General features: G+C 32.0%; 2 protein-coding genes across 5 annotated transcripts; both read left to right on the top strand.

The window, feature by feature from the left end:
• Positions 1 to 3687: 3687 nt before the first annotated feature.
• On the top strand, positions 3688 to 13769 carry LOC146898924 (putative DUF21 domain-containing protein At3g13070, chloroplastic). 4 transcript variants are annotated; one of them, XM_085733387.1, is made up of 11 exons: positions 3688 to 3992; positions 4637 to 4762; positions 5394 to 5535; positions 6088 to 6185; positions 6276 to 6369; positions 7243 to 7318; positions 8780 to 8837; positions 10349 to 10417; positions 11911 to 11994; positions 12574 to 12619; positions 12705 to 12723. In XM_085733387.1, exons 3-7 carry the CDS (start codon positions 5530 to 5532, stop codon positions 8809 to 8811), a joined length of 306 nt encoding a protein of 101 aa, XP_085589513.1. In that variant the 5' UTR covers positions 3688 to 3992; positions 4637 to 4762; positions 5394 to 5529; the 3' UTR covers positions 8812 to 8837; positions 10349 to 10417; positions 11911 to 11994; positions 12574 to 12619; positions 12705 to 12723. The 4 variants fall into 4 exon arrangements, with proteins under 4 accessions (XP_085589513.1, XP_085589512.1, XP_085589511.1 ...); XM_085733386.1 differs by lacking the exons at positions 12574 to 12619; positions 12705 to 12723 and having other exon boundaries at positions 4593 to 4762; positions 11907 to 12049; XM_085733385.1 differs by lacking the exons at positions 12574 to 12619; positions 12705 to 12723 and having other exon boundaries at positions 11907 to 12049.
• On the top strand, positions 13367 to 15033 carry LOC146898925 (uncharacterized). The gene is made up of 3 exons (XM_085733388.1): positions 13367 to 13444; positions 13717 to 13821; positions 14388 to 15033. Exons 2-3 carry the CDS (start codon positions 13771 to 13773, stop codon positions 14835 to 14837), a joined length of 501 nt encoding a protein of 166 aa, XP_085589514.1. The 5' UTR covers positions 13367 to 13444; positions 13717 to 13770; the 3' UTR covers positions 14838 to 15033.
• The last annotated feature ends 1409 nt before the right edge of the window (positions 15034 to 16442 follow it).

Raw genomic sequence — 16442 nt, forward strand, 5'->3', positions numbered from 1 at the left:
CAATGTAAGGATTAAATCTGAAAAATAAACGAACCAGAAAAGATATATATGCATAGAGGATAAAAATTGTTTACAAAGGTTTAAATGATGGAAGGGGAAAACTATTAACTAATAGTATAGTACCAATTTTTCAATATCGTACAAAGTAAGAAAATAATACTATACCTCATTTGAGTAGAGAAAATATGTTCGTACTATATAATATAGTCATGTCAACTGACAAAATTGATACGAAACCGCAAGTATACGGTTCTATCAAGTAGTAAAAGATTATCGATCCACAGATAGTTATATGTAATTACTGATCTTGTTTTTAGTGGTAATTAGATGAAAAGATTAATATGGTTGAGTTTATAATTGCTTGGTTAAAATTCAGGTTAAAAAGCATCATGAAATCACTGGTTTTATCATAATGCCGAATCGTAAACATTCCAAATCCATTTCTCTATCTTATGTTAAACTCTTTTCTAAAAGCAAGATTTTCTAAGGTAATTCATGTTTTCTGGTCGAGATACATAAATGTATCTCAATAACAACTAAACCTAGTCGGTTGTTATTGAGACCATTTAAGCGCGAATCTTATTGCCTCAAGACTTAACAAAACTATTCATCTGGGGTGTTCCCATCAAGTTTTGTGTTGTTTTGTCAAATCTCATTTGTCCCAATATCAAATTTCTTCGTTCGATACTTCGTTTGATATTTGAGATGATGAAGTAACATTTATTAAATTTCTCCATTCGGTACGTCGTTTAATACTTGTTATTCAGTTTAAAAACAATGAGATTAGATTAGAAAATAGAATTTAAACAAACTAGATAGATATCTAGACTTGGTTTGAATAGGATTAAGTCATTAGACTATTAATCCAACAATCCCAATACTAGGATGTCTACTCACTCATGATCATTGCAGACAAAAAATTGGAATAAAAAGACATAAAATTAAATTGCATAATTGTAAATGGTCGATTTTGTGAAAATAGACTAACTTTGTCAAAATGAGGTTTAAGATCGGACAACTTGCAAATGGCTTTGTAATCACAATAATAGGATAGAATAAGAATGAATCAATGATGGTTGGATGTTTAATATGATGAATGTCATGATGTGGTTAGTTGTCCGTCTTTTGTTCAAATTGTGGTTGTGAAGCGTTATTAATTCTTTGAGGTTATAAAGGTTGATGATGATTAGAATAATAATTCTTTTGGTGATTTTAACTTGACGATATGATGATGACTCTTGTTGAATTATTACTTGTTGATTGTGTGGATGTAAATACTTGAAAATACTAATGGTGGTGTTTGGTGAATATATATTATTGATGGTGTATATTGTATAATATAATTTGGTGAATTGTACATTGTCGAGTCTTTGCTTGTAAATCCATGCATTCATAGTCATGTCGAGTCTTTTGGTGAACATGAAGAACGTAATTGGTGGTGTTTGTTACGTTAGTGGATTCAATACAGTAAAATTATCTCCGGAATCCAATTGGTGCCACGTGCATCACTACTAGAAAAATCGGATTTTGCGACGGAAATTTGTGAGGTTACGTATTCCGTCGCAAATTGTGACGGATTTTGTGAGGGTTATTGTGAAGAAGTCATTAGCGACGGTGTTTGCGAGGGATTATTGCGTCGCTACTTATCCGTCATAAATTTGAGATTCATTCCGTCAGAAATTTGAGATTCCCAAGTTTTGTGAGGGATTTAGCGACGGTCTTGTTCCTTCTATAACTGTTCCGTCACATATTCCGTCGTAGATCCCATAAATGATTTGCGACGTCCTTGGATACCCGTCACAAAGAGATTTTCGCGATTTTGATATCAAATGATGCATAAATAAATGGGATTTAGCGACGGTCTTGTTCCTTCTATAACTGTTCCGTCACATATTCCGTCGTAGATCCCATAAATGATTTGCGACGTCCTTGGATACCCGTCACAAAGAGATTTTCGCGATTTTGATATCAAATGATGCATAAATAAATAAATTAAAATATTTGGGTGAGCTAGGACTCGAACCCGCGACATTTTTTGGGTGAGCTAGGACTCGAACCCGCGACATTTATAATAGCAATCATTTATAATAGCAATATTTATAATTATAATAGCAATCAAAGCTATTTACCACCCCACCATATGCGCTTGTTTGTTAGATTAATTCATTGGTTGTTATTAGTACAAAGTTTTCACAGATTTTTTTTTGTTGATAACCATTCCTTTTCTTTCACTAACAAACGCATGACCCCATTAGTTTAAATTTTTTTTAGTTTTTTTTCCTTCATTTTCACCTATTTTTTATTCAAATTTTAATTTTAATTCAATTGTTGTTGTTTTTATTAATAAGTCAAAAAAATCACTTATTTTTTACTCAAATTTAAATTTTAATTCAATTGTTTTTATTAATATGTCAAAAACACATTTAAAATAAAGTTGAGTAAACCATGAAATTGATCCCTATCTTTATACTAAATTCTCAATTTGGTTTATAACTCTATTTTTTTTTTTGACAATGGTCTATGACTCTATTAATAACTCAAAATGGTCCATTTCTTTGTCAAATGTTTCTCAAATTGGTCCCTGACTCTAATAGTTGTTTTGCATTTTAAATGTTAATCTTTAATTTATTTATATATTATAATATTAATATTCATTATAAAAATTCCTTCAACAAATCATCTTCTTCTTCAACAACCAACAACCATATACACATTTGGGGGTTGAGTTTTAAGAGTGCCGATGATTCCCTAAAAAAAAAAAAGAGTGCTGATAATGGACTGTGATGAATCTAATGTTAGTGTTGAATGTTGATGGTGAATAATTGATTTTTAATATAAAAATAAAATAAATAATAATATTAATTAATAATAATGACGTGGAAAATATTTTTTATACCTCATGAATATACAGTCAGCACCATGTATTTAACGAGGATTCCACATCATCAAAATTTGTGGGAGACCAAAAAAATTGTTGACTTTTTTAATAGAGGGATCAAAAAGTTGGTTTTTAAAATAGGGAGATTAAAATTTCAGAAATGTGTAAATAGGGGGATTAAAATTGCATTTAAGCCCTTAAATTTTAATTCAATTGTTATTGTTTTGATTAATATGTCAAAAAAATCACTTATTTTTTATTCAAATTTAAATTTTAATTCAATTGTTTTTATTAATATGTCAAAAAAAACCTTAAAATAAAATTGAGTAACCCATCAAATTGGTCTCTATCTTTATACTAAATTCTCAATTTGGTCCTTGACTCTATTAATAATTCAAAATGGTTCATGTTTTTGTCAAATATTTTTCAAATTGGTCCCTGACTCTATTATTAGTGAGTCAATGTCTTTTGTATATCATGTAGTCGTTGATAATATAATGTTTTTTGGATTTTATTTGGTACATGGTTTAAAATATAGGCTAAAGTGCACTTTTTCACCCCCCTAACTTTAAAAAACTTGCAATTTTAGCCCTCTATGTACAAAAACTACAATTTTGCCCCCCTTAAGATTTAGCATGTTTGCATATTTGATCCTTTTGACCAATTTTGACCGTCAATGTCTACGTGGCACGCCACGTGTGTAATTATTTAATTAAAAAATTAAGAAAAAAACCATATAATCATTTTTAAATTAAATAAATGAAAAATCAAATTAAAAATAAATGAAGGGGCATGCGATGATGATTCCCAGCAACATGATTTTCTTCTCTTTCTAATTCATCTTCTTAACCAAGAACAAGAACTTCATCAAACCCAACAACTTCATTGAATCCAAAAGAAGTTTCCAAAAATCACTCACTCATAAGACTCCCATTGAATCCAAAAGAAGTTTCCAAAACTCTCTCACTCATAAATTGTCTCAGCATATGCAATCTCCCACTTCAGCCCATATACTATGCACGCAGAGAGCACACTACACAACTCCGAAATTGAAGATTGAAGGGGACGAAATTTTGTGTACTTAGTTGGATTTCATAGATCTCATCTCTTCTGGGTATGTATCTATTTATCTATGCATGTCTCTATTTCATTTTCATTTTCTTTCTCATTTCTATATCCCTTTTTATTCCTTACTTTCTCTGTCTTTCAAGCTTGTGATTCTGTATAGTTTTTACATTTTTGATGACCCTTTTGGCTTATTTGGTTTTAGCTTCAGCTCAATGATACCACTGTTTCAGTTTGAGCTTAAAGTTTGAGTTTTTAAGTTTTGGCTTCAATTTTTATGTTGATCCTTCTTTTGATGTTTTGTGTGGGAAAATTGAGCATTTTTTAGAGTTTGTATCAAAGATGTTTACTTTTTAGCTTTTGTTGATATGGGGGAGGTTTTGCTGGGTTTTTTCTGTCGTGGGTCATGAATCCTAATTGTTGTTAATATTGTGTTTTTTCAAAATAAATAAATGTTAATTAGTTGGTTTGTAAGTTATTGGAATTTTTTTCATACATGATGAATCGTATGGGTTCTTAATTTATATGTGCTAAAATCTTGTAACGTGGGTATTCCATGGCTAATATGGGAACCACAGTACCTCTCTTTCTCATGCATTTAGCTATATCGATGTCAAAATGATACCCAAGTATTATCCCAAAATGATAGTGCCTACTGACCAGTGACTTTGTTTGGTCATATAATTTCGAAAGATACGCTAAAAGGCATTCTTCAACATCCTGCAGATCGATGATTGTCATATCTGACAAAGCTATGCCATTGCAGCAAAAAAGGACTTTGGTGTAATAATAAGCACAGATAAAGATGGTACTTACAAGGTACGATATTCAGCTTATGCGTTGTACTATATATAAGCCTTTGATTTTGAGTGTCTAGTGCATTTTTATAGTTACATCATAGTTTGATGACAACTCTTGTATATAAACCTATACTACATTTTGTTAATCACTTTTTGGGTTTGATGACAACTCTGATGTACTAGTTTATTTTGGCTACTTTCATCTTATATATAAACCTATACTACATTTTGCTAATCATTTTTTTTTGGTTTTAGCTAGTTTGAGTGTTCAATTTGATATTCGATGCTCACAATATTTTGTAATTATATATCCTTAGTTTTTCATTGTAAGATTATGTATCCACATATCTATATTGTGCCTGCACCCATAGTATGTATCCGAGCATCATAGTTAATGTTAATTATATATCATAGTATGTATCCTTAGTTTTTTATTATTACTGTGTCAATGTATCAATGTTGTGCCCGGTGTTTGTGGTTGTTACGTGCATAACTAAAGGGTAGTTAGTTCACATGATAAGGGTAGTTGGTTCCATCAAGCTAATGAAATTTTTAAAAGGCTGCTATGAATAGGTCAAATAATTCTTTAATAATAAAATGTTCATCATGTAACTGATTTTGATGGTGTTTTTGATGAATGAAAAGTGCAGGTCAATTTGGATCTCATGGAGTTTTTGGTCAAGGTAATGTGTGTGAAAGTAGATTGATGGATCTCCTTCATGGTTCAGAATATGTGCACACCTATGAAGATAAAGATGGTGATTGGATGTTAGTTGGTGATGTTCCATGGAAGTAAGTGCATATTTTGTCTCAATTGGATTCAAACTTGTGATTGAGTCTATAAACTTTTGGCTAATTTGTAATTAGATATATGAACTTTTATATAATTTGTTTATTTGAAAGTTTAGGTCTCCATCAAAATCAAATACTCAGTTACACATTTTGACAAGATCAAAAATCTCATTTTAAATTTTTAGTTCAGAGAAATATTTAAATATTTTCAAATAGTTTAAACTTAAGGTGAATACTAGTTAAACTTAAAAATGTAATAAAACATCATGATTTGATTGTAATATTGGTGTGACTGTAGAGTCACAAATTGCTAAAATAGTGCCTCTAACAGTTAAGCTTTTAGCAACTCACCTATTTGTTGGCAAGGAAATTAAATGCAACTGATTGAAGCATTAGTTGCTATACTATAGTTCCTTTCCTCTAAGAATTATGTTTGTTTCCTTTGATATGCATGCATTTCCGTACATTAGATATGTAACTTCCTATGATTAATATGGTTGACTGTAATTTTAAATCTTTGATGTCTGATTACTGTTGATGACAATGTTTTAGGTTTGTGAGTTGGCTGAAAAGGAGTCTGAAAATGGCGTCTTCAGACTACTCCGAAGTGATGTTAATCGGTTCCTCACAAGCATACTTATTGGCACAATGTATTCTTCTTTAATTTGTCTTTTAATTGAAGAATATCATTTTTTTCGACTTAATTATAGTAGTTTCTCATGTCAATAAGTTGTATGCAGTGTGGTAAATATTGCAGCAACTGCACTGGTCACAGAAGCTGCAACTGCAGTATTCGGCAAAGCTGGTGTCAGCGCAGCAATAGGAGTGATGACGGTATGTTTTCTTTTTATTTTTCTTCAAAAAAAAATAAAAAAATAACAGGTCATCAAAACATGCTTATATGATTGACACTTATATTTGATCATCCAAAACTCAAATTCACTAGGCTACTTGATTGTTATTTATTTCGAACCTTGAATTTCAGTATATCAACATGTTTCCCGCTAAACCTGCAAACTCCTGATGCGATGGGAACCAGAATTTGACATATAGAGCTTCCTAGCTTAATCACCAATTTGTAAAAAAAGGTGTCGGAGCTAATCTTTGAGTGAATAGAAAAAGGGGGCGGTGATATGATATGTTATTTGAATTTGAATTTATACATTTAAAAGCAATCCACATGTCCTCAATTTAGGGCACCATTATAGGATGAAGAATATTCATAAAGTTATGTGTCCTATTTTGAATTTTATTTAGTTTTTTTTTCTTGTGGTACTTGGTATAAACATCTTTTCAAACTGAATGGTTGCATCAGATTGATCACAAAACATTACCCCGAGAGTTTCTTTTTGACCCATAGACTTTTTGTTTGCAACCTCTTATATTATCTTTATTTTTCTCCAAAAATATCATTGTTAATACTACTCATCTGAAGCTTGGTTTGATTGATTTAAGCTACAAATTCCTTGGGCTATAAACTGAGTCCGTTTATCTTCTTAACTCTCATGGATGCTTCAGCATCTGTTTGTTGTTTCCGATGATGAACTACATGTATTTTAATTTCATAACATTGTGTGTCTTTTCCTCTCTTGTAAGTATAATATACTTTGTGTATACAAGTCAACGTGATTTTTTTCTTCTTCTTTTGTGGTATTAACTGTTATGAGGTTAGTATTTCTGAAATATTGTGTACGTTGAAACAGTTAGGACACTGAAAATTGTGGGATTTCAGAAAGACCAGATGATGCTGTGGATGTCTTCCATACATACTTTGGGGTGGCTGGTAATGTTTTCCCTTTTCTGTATTTTCTCATTTATTCTTGATTTATATGTGCTAAAATCTTGTAATGTGGGTATTCCTTGGCTAATATGGGAACCACAACACCTCTCTTTCTCATGCATTTAGCTATATCGATGTCAAAATGATAGTGCCTACTGACCAGTGACTTTGTTTGGTCATATAATTTCGAAAGATGCGGAAAACGGCATTCTTCAACAAACCAATGGCTTTTTGTTGCCCACCTCATGTTTTGATTCATGTGATAAAATAGATTATCTCATAAAAGCCTAAGATTGTGGGCCTAAAGCGTGGACAATGCATAGGACCAACTATGTCAAAAGGTTAAACTGTTGAGTAAAATCACTTGAAAAATCATATTAGGTCAACAACTTACATAATTATACATTAGAATTTAGAAATTAGAACTAGATACATGTCATTCTATTTTTATTTTCGTTGTTTGGAAAGTTTGTAGTAGAAAGAGTATAATATGGAATGTAAAGTTAGCAAAAGGCACTGAAATTTTAGCTTAAGGTGGAAAATTGGAGAACATATTATATTACAATTTACAGAGTTTAATTTTAAGTGCTATGTTGTGCGGTACATCATACAAATGACAAGGAGATAGTCGATGATGACGAAGTTTAGATAAACATCTAGCTTATAGGAGCTTCTCAATAGAGAAATGTATTTAATTCGTCTCGATATAACAATCCCGTATGCGTTTATAGGTTGTCCTGGAGTAGTAAGATAGGTAAGTTTATGAAATTGTCGAAATGTGGTAAGCTCATTTCAACTTATGGAAAAAGTTATTTGTTATATACTCATAATCATTGTTGTATATTTTGGTTCTGAAATTTGTTTAGAACAGAAAAGTAGTGAATAGAGGATACTAGCATGTTGATACACCAGCACATGGCGCATAAGTGAAGCCAAGAATCAAGTCTTTATCAAAGCATACCCTACATTAGGAAGTTTCATCTACCACAACATGCATGATCATGTTTTTCCTTCTATTATTGTGAAAACCATTCTGGACAATTTAAAGAGTTTGTATACATGTCCAATAGCTTCTTAATGAAGGGAGTGATATGGTTCTGTCAATTCCTATACATCAGCTCTTCACTTGGAACTCCATGTGGTCATTTTTTTAAAGCAAAATTTGAACTGTATTCGGTAAAAAAATTATATTATTCAAGACTGGATGGAGTAGATGTTTTTTTGAGAATGGTGAAAATTGATATTCATATCTAAACTACTAGATCAAAATAGGCGTCCTCGTGAGCTTAGCTCAGTTGGTTTGGACAATGCATAATATATGCAAGGTCCGGGGTTCAAACCCCGACCACTACCAAAAAAAAGATCAAAATAGGTAGCAAGTGTCGGATATATTTTTCATCTAATGGTTCAAATTCTACTGAAGTCTTCAATCACTTATTTACCTTTTTGTTTGGGGTGTTCCAGGTCTAGAGGCGGTCGAGGTGGAGGTCCTCTAGATAAACTTGCTGAATCGTGGCGTCGGGTAAGTTTCTAATATCAGTAGTCATGAGTATTTTGTTAATTTTTTTTTTAGTGAAATTTGTAAATTTAACTTGTTACCTATTAACTAAACTCCTCGTTTGTTATCCATTTTCGAAGAAAAAAAATCCCTTTTCAAAGCAAAATAATCACTTTTGTACCAGTTTGATAAATATTTTTAAAAAAATGAGAATCTAAAAGAAAAATCTAACAAATGCTTAAAATCATAAGCATTTTATCAATAGATTCTTAAAAAACTACTTAGACAAGAAATTAGCTAAAGAGGCTCCTTTACACAGTAAACCAAACCTAAATCAAAGAGGTGGAAAATACGTTAAACAAATTTAAGGCTATATGAAGAAAAGTAAATTACACCAACTATAGAAAAGCAAATTTATGGCTAAGCAATATGTAATTCTCAAAAAGAACATAAACTACTGCAATACTAAACATAAAATGTTTTTATGTTGTACTAGTCTAGACAGTGTCATTGATTCAAAGTTGGAAACTTTGATTCAAAGTTACTCATTATTTCAAATCTAAAATCAAAATCAAATGGGTTTCAATTAAATTTAGGAAAAAGTTTCTTAACATCTTCCTAATCAAAGGTTGAAACTCATGTTTGGAAGATTCTTCTTCTTCTTCAGGAAATTTGTTCAAATCAAATTCGCAATCTGCTTTTTCGTTTAAATCAAAATCCCTTAGCACTTTTGGTAAAATTTCTTCTTCTTCTTCTTCGTTGCCATTTTTTTCTTGAATCTTTTCAAATAAACCTTCAACCATTTCTCGAAAAAAATTCAACTCAAATTGATAATACGCTTCTTCGTTTAAATTTTTAACAACATTAGTCTTATTTATCTAATTTCTACTCTCACTATTATATGTAACAAAAGTTTGTTATAAAAAAAAAAACAAACTTGAATTTTTGAAATACGACTGTTTCATTATTATAGGTAACAAATTGCGTTAATCTTTTAACAATAATATAACAAATATAAAATTGTTAAAAAAAATAACAAATATAATAAAAATTCTTTATTAAAAAATATATAATTATTTTTTTATCTTTTCAATAACACAAACAATAGCACATTCTTTCTCCCAGTTATATACTGTGATAGATTATTATTATTATTATTATTATTATTATTATTATTATTATTATTATTATTATTATTATTATTATTATTATATAAATAACAAAACACCACTTTCTCCCTCACATCGTTCATTATTATTATAACAACAGATACATAACAAAACTAAATTTTTTCCTCATTCACCCATCACCAGTAATCGCTCATCAGATTTGTATCAAATACCAAAATCCATTCATCCTTCATCAATCTAACTTCCAAACAGGTCCCCTAATCGGTTCCTAATCTAATTTCCCCTCTCTAATTTCCGAATTCATTTGCCCTAAATCTTCACTTCATCAATCTAATTCCCAAAACCTTCAATCATCAGTTCACTTCAATCAGATTATCGCTAATCTTACTTTGCTGTCGCAAACAGGTTCCTGAATCCTTCACTTTGCTCGGGCCATTGCTCACTTAGCTCATCTCACTTGGCTGCTGCAAACAGGTTCCAAACTCTTTTCTCCTTCTCTTGTTTTTATGTTGTAAACTATGCTAACTGAATTGGGTATGCACAATTTGAATGCCTATATGTTAAGGTTTTGATTTGGGTTGTTTTATAGATTTATATGTTTTAGTTAGTGAAGATTTTTTGGTCTGCCTTTTTTAGTTGAATCCCCTTCTCTGTGTTGTTTGCTTCATGGTTAATTTTTTTTTCTTTCTAATTAGTAATTAGGGAGAACAGATTTTGGATAGATAATTTTGTTTTTCTTTTTGTTTGTTTGCTTCAAACTAGTATATCGAATTTGGATGGTTAATTTTATTTTTTTTAATTATTAATTAGGGAGTACAGATTCTGGATAGATAATTTTGTTTTTGTTTTGAGTTTAATTAGAATACTGACAGTAAAAAAAATTCACGGTCAACCAATTAAAATCATTTTTAAGTGCTATAAAAAGGAAAAATCAAATAAAATCTAGACTAATAAATGTCAAATCCCATGTTTCTTCATTTACATGTTTGATTAAATCTCCTTTCAACTTTTAGAACACTACTGCCCTCAAATCTCAAATTGATATATTCATCCTTTGCAAGACAATGTTTTATTCTCTCAAAAAAAAAAAGACAATGTTTTATTAATTCCTAAAATTGACATATTCATTCTCGCATCTGAAATTGAAAAAGTTAAATAATATTTCCAACTCATAATTGTCTGTGCATAAAGTTTAAATCTAAATTGCAGACTTTCATTGTTTAAATCAACATTATAATTACATTACATAGAGGCTTTTGTAGAATAAAAGAGGTTAAAAGATTAGTTTGATCCTAGTTCTCAAGGGACAAGGATAGATAACTAAGGAAACGTTGAAATAAAAAAATCTAGGAGATATAACAATTATGATCCTTTTATATTAGCCCATCAAGCAGAGCAAGTGTATTTTACATCCCTTCCTGAAGGGAAACAAGGTTGGTTCGGTGTCATCAAAACCAAAGCACGCAGCACAATTCAATCTTTGGAAAAAAAATGTACCTGAAATAACTCATGCATACCAGGATGATGCTGAACAACAAATGCCTGTGTTTGTTTTAGATGATGATTTTCAACAATGCATTGTTGACACTAATGGTGTAGAAGAAGAAGTAGTACCAATCTCTGTCTTGGACCAACTTGATTTAGAGATAGAAGAACAATATGACAAGTTTGAGGAGGAGGAGGAGGATTATGAAGAAGAAGAAGAAGAAGTAGAAGTAGAAAAAGAAATAGAAGAAGAAGATGATGAATATACATATTCAAACTAGTCTTTTTTCTATTGTTATGTTAATTTTTTTTTAAAAATCCTTATGTGTGATTCTTATGCATATTAATGGAAAATGCTAATTGTGCTTATGTATTAATTTTGTGTGCCTTTTAACTTGTTTATGCCCATGTCTAATTTTGTGTGCCTTTTAACTTTTTTATGTACAGTAGTTAATTACCTAGTTTTATATGTGTATAGATAGATGGAAGACAATGATATTACAAGGGGCAGTGGAGTGGAAGAGGTGTTGGTATAAGCATCAACAAAGTTAGGGGAAATGGGGGAGGTAAGCATAAAACTACTTTGTCACATTCTTCCAGATTTCAAGCACATAGGCCTGCAGACACCCAACCACCTCAATTTACAAGGCAACCTACAAATACCCAACAACCCCAATCTACAAGGCAACCTACACATGATCCCATATCTCAAACACATACAAATTTCCCACCTTTCCTCTCTACTCCAAGTCCACAAATGTCTACTGTCCATGCTCCCACTTCTCAAATATCTACAAATACCCAACAACCCCACTCTACAAGGAAACCTACACATCATCTTACATCTAAAATACCTTCAAATATCCAACCTCCCAAACCTACAAGGCAACCGACACATCATCCCATATCTCAAACACGTACAAATTTCCCACCTTTCCTCTCTGTTCCAAGTCCACAAATGTCTACAATTCATGCTCCCACTTCTCAAATACCTACAAATATCCAATCTCCCCACTCTACTCCAAGTCCACATCTTTCTAATACACATAGCCCGCCACATTTACCATCTGATGTTGTATCTGGTGGTGATCCACATGCATCATCATCATCATGTGATGATTCGTATCTGATAGTTGGGTGTACAGATCCTACTGATAGGCGTATATGGATCTGTCCGGGACCACAGTTAACGTAAGATTTTTTATAATATTTTCCGTTTAATTCTATAATAACTAGTATCCTTGTATTTTACTACTTTTTAATTTTGTTTTTATAGGTTTGAGCCTGCTGTTCAGCCCCCACGTGCCATTACAAAGATTATGAAACGTCTGTTTCAAGGGAATTGGGCAACTTATACAGAGTTAAGGAAAAATGACAAGGATCTTGCGGACTTGTGGTATAATGAGTTTCAGGTACTGTCCTTCTCTTCCTCCAACTTATATTTATTGTCCTCGTTGTTAGATTTATCGCCCAGTCCATTTTTTATTTGGAATTGTTAGTTGAAGTTATCTCTAGTTCATTTTTTATTTGGAATTGCTGGTATATATTATATTCCACCGCACTGCCTACCATCATTTTTGGCTCCCTCCCAACTTTGGATGGTATGGAATGGAATTTGTTACTAATCTCTTATGAAAATTATAAAATGAAAAGTTTCACCAATTAACATATATACAGCCCTTAGGTAATGTTGTTTTCGGATTGGCACTAACTATAGCTTCTCCGGTGGAGCATCACCCTTTTCTTATTCTCTTTTTAAAGAACATATCTGATAGAGCAGGGCCAATAAAACATAATAAATCAATAGAAACAAGAGAATAGTGGTGAATATTAATAACTCAAAAAAGAGTTACAAGTTCCAGAGCAAAGCTCCTGGTTTGATGTCCGGTTTATCCTATATTATTTACATTGCTTGTTTTGTAGAGGACATATAAGTGGCTTCCTGAGCATGAGCAAGACATAGAGAAGACTTATCATCATAAGGCATCTGATGGGTACCAAAATACGATGTATCAGGTACGAAAAGGAATAGACAAAGGCGAATGGATCCCTGTTCAATTGCATGAAAAATTGAAACAAAATTGGGAAGATAGTAAATGGACGGACAAGGCAGAAGTTAATAAGAAAAATAGAAAATCCTCTGATGGTCCATTGCACACTTGTGGGTCAATTCCAACAATCGAGCATTCTAAAAGATTAGTAAGTAAACAAATTTTATTTGCAGTAAAGCATAGTGATTTAAATTAACCATAATACTAATCTATTTATTTATTTATTTCGTACTATAGAAAACTGACTCTACATGACTCCAAGCTGCTGGGAGGTGTATATAAAGACACAAAATGAAAGGCGATCCATCAAAGTGGGTATCCTCCAAATCTCAAATGGTTGCGGTAAGTTACAATTCGATGAGATTATCATTTCCATCATTTTGTCAAATAAACATAAAACAGTTGAAATTTTTCTAGAATTAGTTATATCCTTTGGTGGACTTGGTATGCTGGTGGAAAGTCAAAAGGCAATTGGAAAAACTTTAAAATTAGTATTTATAACTGTCCTCATGTGTATTGATGCATGCTGCTACACTATAACTTTGCCATCATGTGCTATAATTGTTTTTGGTTATCTAATCATGTTTATTGTTGTATGTTACCTGCATCATGTGCTATAATTGTTTTTGGTTATCTAATCATGTTTATTGTTGTATGTTACTTGCTTTTGTGCCATAGTTTTTAACGTTATGCATGCTTATTATTGTTCATCAGGTTCTGACATCTGAACATGATGATCTTATGTTTCTTCACTTGGAAAGAAGTCATGATAACTTAATTATTAATTAAAAGCTGGTTTTAATTTGTTTAAGTTGTTATTGGTTGGTTTATATATGAATTTAAGTGTAGCAATTAATTTAATTTTATATTTTTGTACATAAGAATTAAGACGAACTCTAATTTTGTAGGATGAATATGAAAGACGGATTTTTGAAAGAAACTCACAGCAAACAGAGGGGGATGATGTGTCTAATGACCATCAGTCAGATAACTTCATCTTCTTGGACGTAGTTGGAGGAGTCGACAAGAAAGGACGCATATATGGTTTGGGGACAGAGGCAGGAAAATACAAGCCTTCTTCATCTAGATCATCTGACCGCATCTCACCATCTGAATATGAGCATATGAGGACTGCAATATCTAAAATGTCAGCTGAAAACATGGAACTCAAGGAGCGGTTGAAGACTAATGAGGAATTAATTCGTGCAACACAGGAGGAGTCACGTTTAGCTCGAGAGCAGTCACGACAGTCACAAGAGGATTTGCGATTGCTCCGAGAGCAGTTCCAGAAATTCATGGAGTCTTTTCGACAAGGCCATTTACATCTACCTCCTTATCGACCTCATCGTTCGAGTTAGGATCAACATCTGTGTCCACTTACTTGATTATTTATCATATTATTGAGAAATTTAGTATAACTTTGAATTTAAAGTAAATGTTCTAATACTATTTAGTAATTATTTCAATATATTTTCATGCAAAAGATAAATAGTGTGATTTTTATGAACGCAACCAAAAATGTTTTTTTATCAAATATTAATGTGATTTATATCATATCTTATCATGTTAATGTATTTTATATTGTAATTTTTTATCACCTTTTTTATATTCAAAAAGTGTTTTGAGAAGAAATTAAGAAATTTCCTAATCTAATTTTTTAAGGGAAAAAAAAAAACTTCCTATTTGCGACGGAATTTTAAGGAGTCACAAAAGTTTTGTCTTGCCAAGTAGCGTCCGCCATAACTGCGACGCTAGTGAAATTCCCAGAAATTTTACGACGGAAGTATTCTCTCAGAAATTTGCAACAGTTTTACCCCTCAGAAATTTGTGACGGATAAATAAAACGTCGGTAATTTGTGACGGAAAACTGGGTGACACACATCCAATTAATGAGATGTTTTGCGACCGGAATTTGGGGTTTGCGACTAGTTGTCATCCGTAGCAACGAGTGACGGAATTGATTTTCCCTCGCTAATGTTTTCCGACCCCCATTATTACGACGGATTTCTGCTGCGTCGCGAAATCCCTCAGAAAATCGTTTGCTACGGATTTTTGCCCATTTTGCGACGGAAAACTGCCGTCGCTAAATCTAAGTTTTCTAGTAGTGCATGTAGAAGTGTCTAGAGCATTGCATGTAGGGATGGGAATAGGCCAGGCTTTGGTAGGCCTTAGTCTGGTCTAATTTTTTTTTTTGCACGCTCTAGCCTGGCCTATGGCCTTTCATAGGCCTATTTTTTCGTCCTGGCCTGGCCTATTTAAAAGCCTGGCCTGCCCGCAAAGCCTATTTACATGCCTACTTCATATTAAAGTTATTAAATATTCAATTTTGTCTACTTCTAAATAGGCCAAATTGGCCTTAAAGCCTATTTCATCGTAAGGCCTGCCTATTGCTATAAAGCCTTAAAAGCCTATTTCATTATAAGACCTCGAAGTCTATTTAAAAAGTTCATTATTTGAGGTTTTTCTTGATTTTTATTCTAATATAAATTATATTTTAATATTAATAAAAAATAAATTTTAATAATATGCATAAATAGGCCGGCCTATCAGGCTTTGTAGGCTTTTTTTGATAGCCTAAGCTTGGCCTATTTACTTAAATAGGCTTTTTCAAAAGCCTAAACCTCGCCTTTTTCATAAATAGGCCAGGCCAGGCTTAAACATGCCAGACCGTAGGCCCCTGTAGGCCGGCCTAGCCTATTCCTAACCCTAATTGCATGCATTTGAATTTGGTGAAATGTGTCATACTTGGATATGTGACTTGGTGAATTTTTGGTGAATGTTGTGATGATGTGAATTTGTGGACATGTTTATATTGATTGATATACTATGATGGTGATGCGATAATATTAATGTGGAGTTAATATTCTAGGAATGTTGAATATGTACATGTATATGTATTTTAAAATCCTTGAATGTTTTATTTGATTATGTTTATTATTTGAATTGGTATCTAACCCTCTGTG

This window comes from Medicago sativa, chromosome 8 (genome assembly GCF_051527215.1).
Source record: "Medicago sativa cultivar Bolivia chromosome 8, Bolivia_mono, whole genome shotgun sequence".
Classification (NCBI taxonomy): domain Eukaryota; kingdom Viridiplantae; phylum Streptophyta; class Magnoliopsida; order Fabales; family Fabaceae; genus Medicago; species Medicago sativa.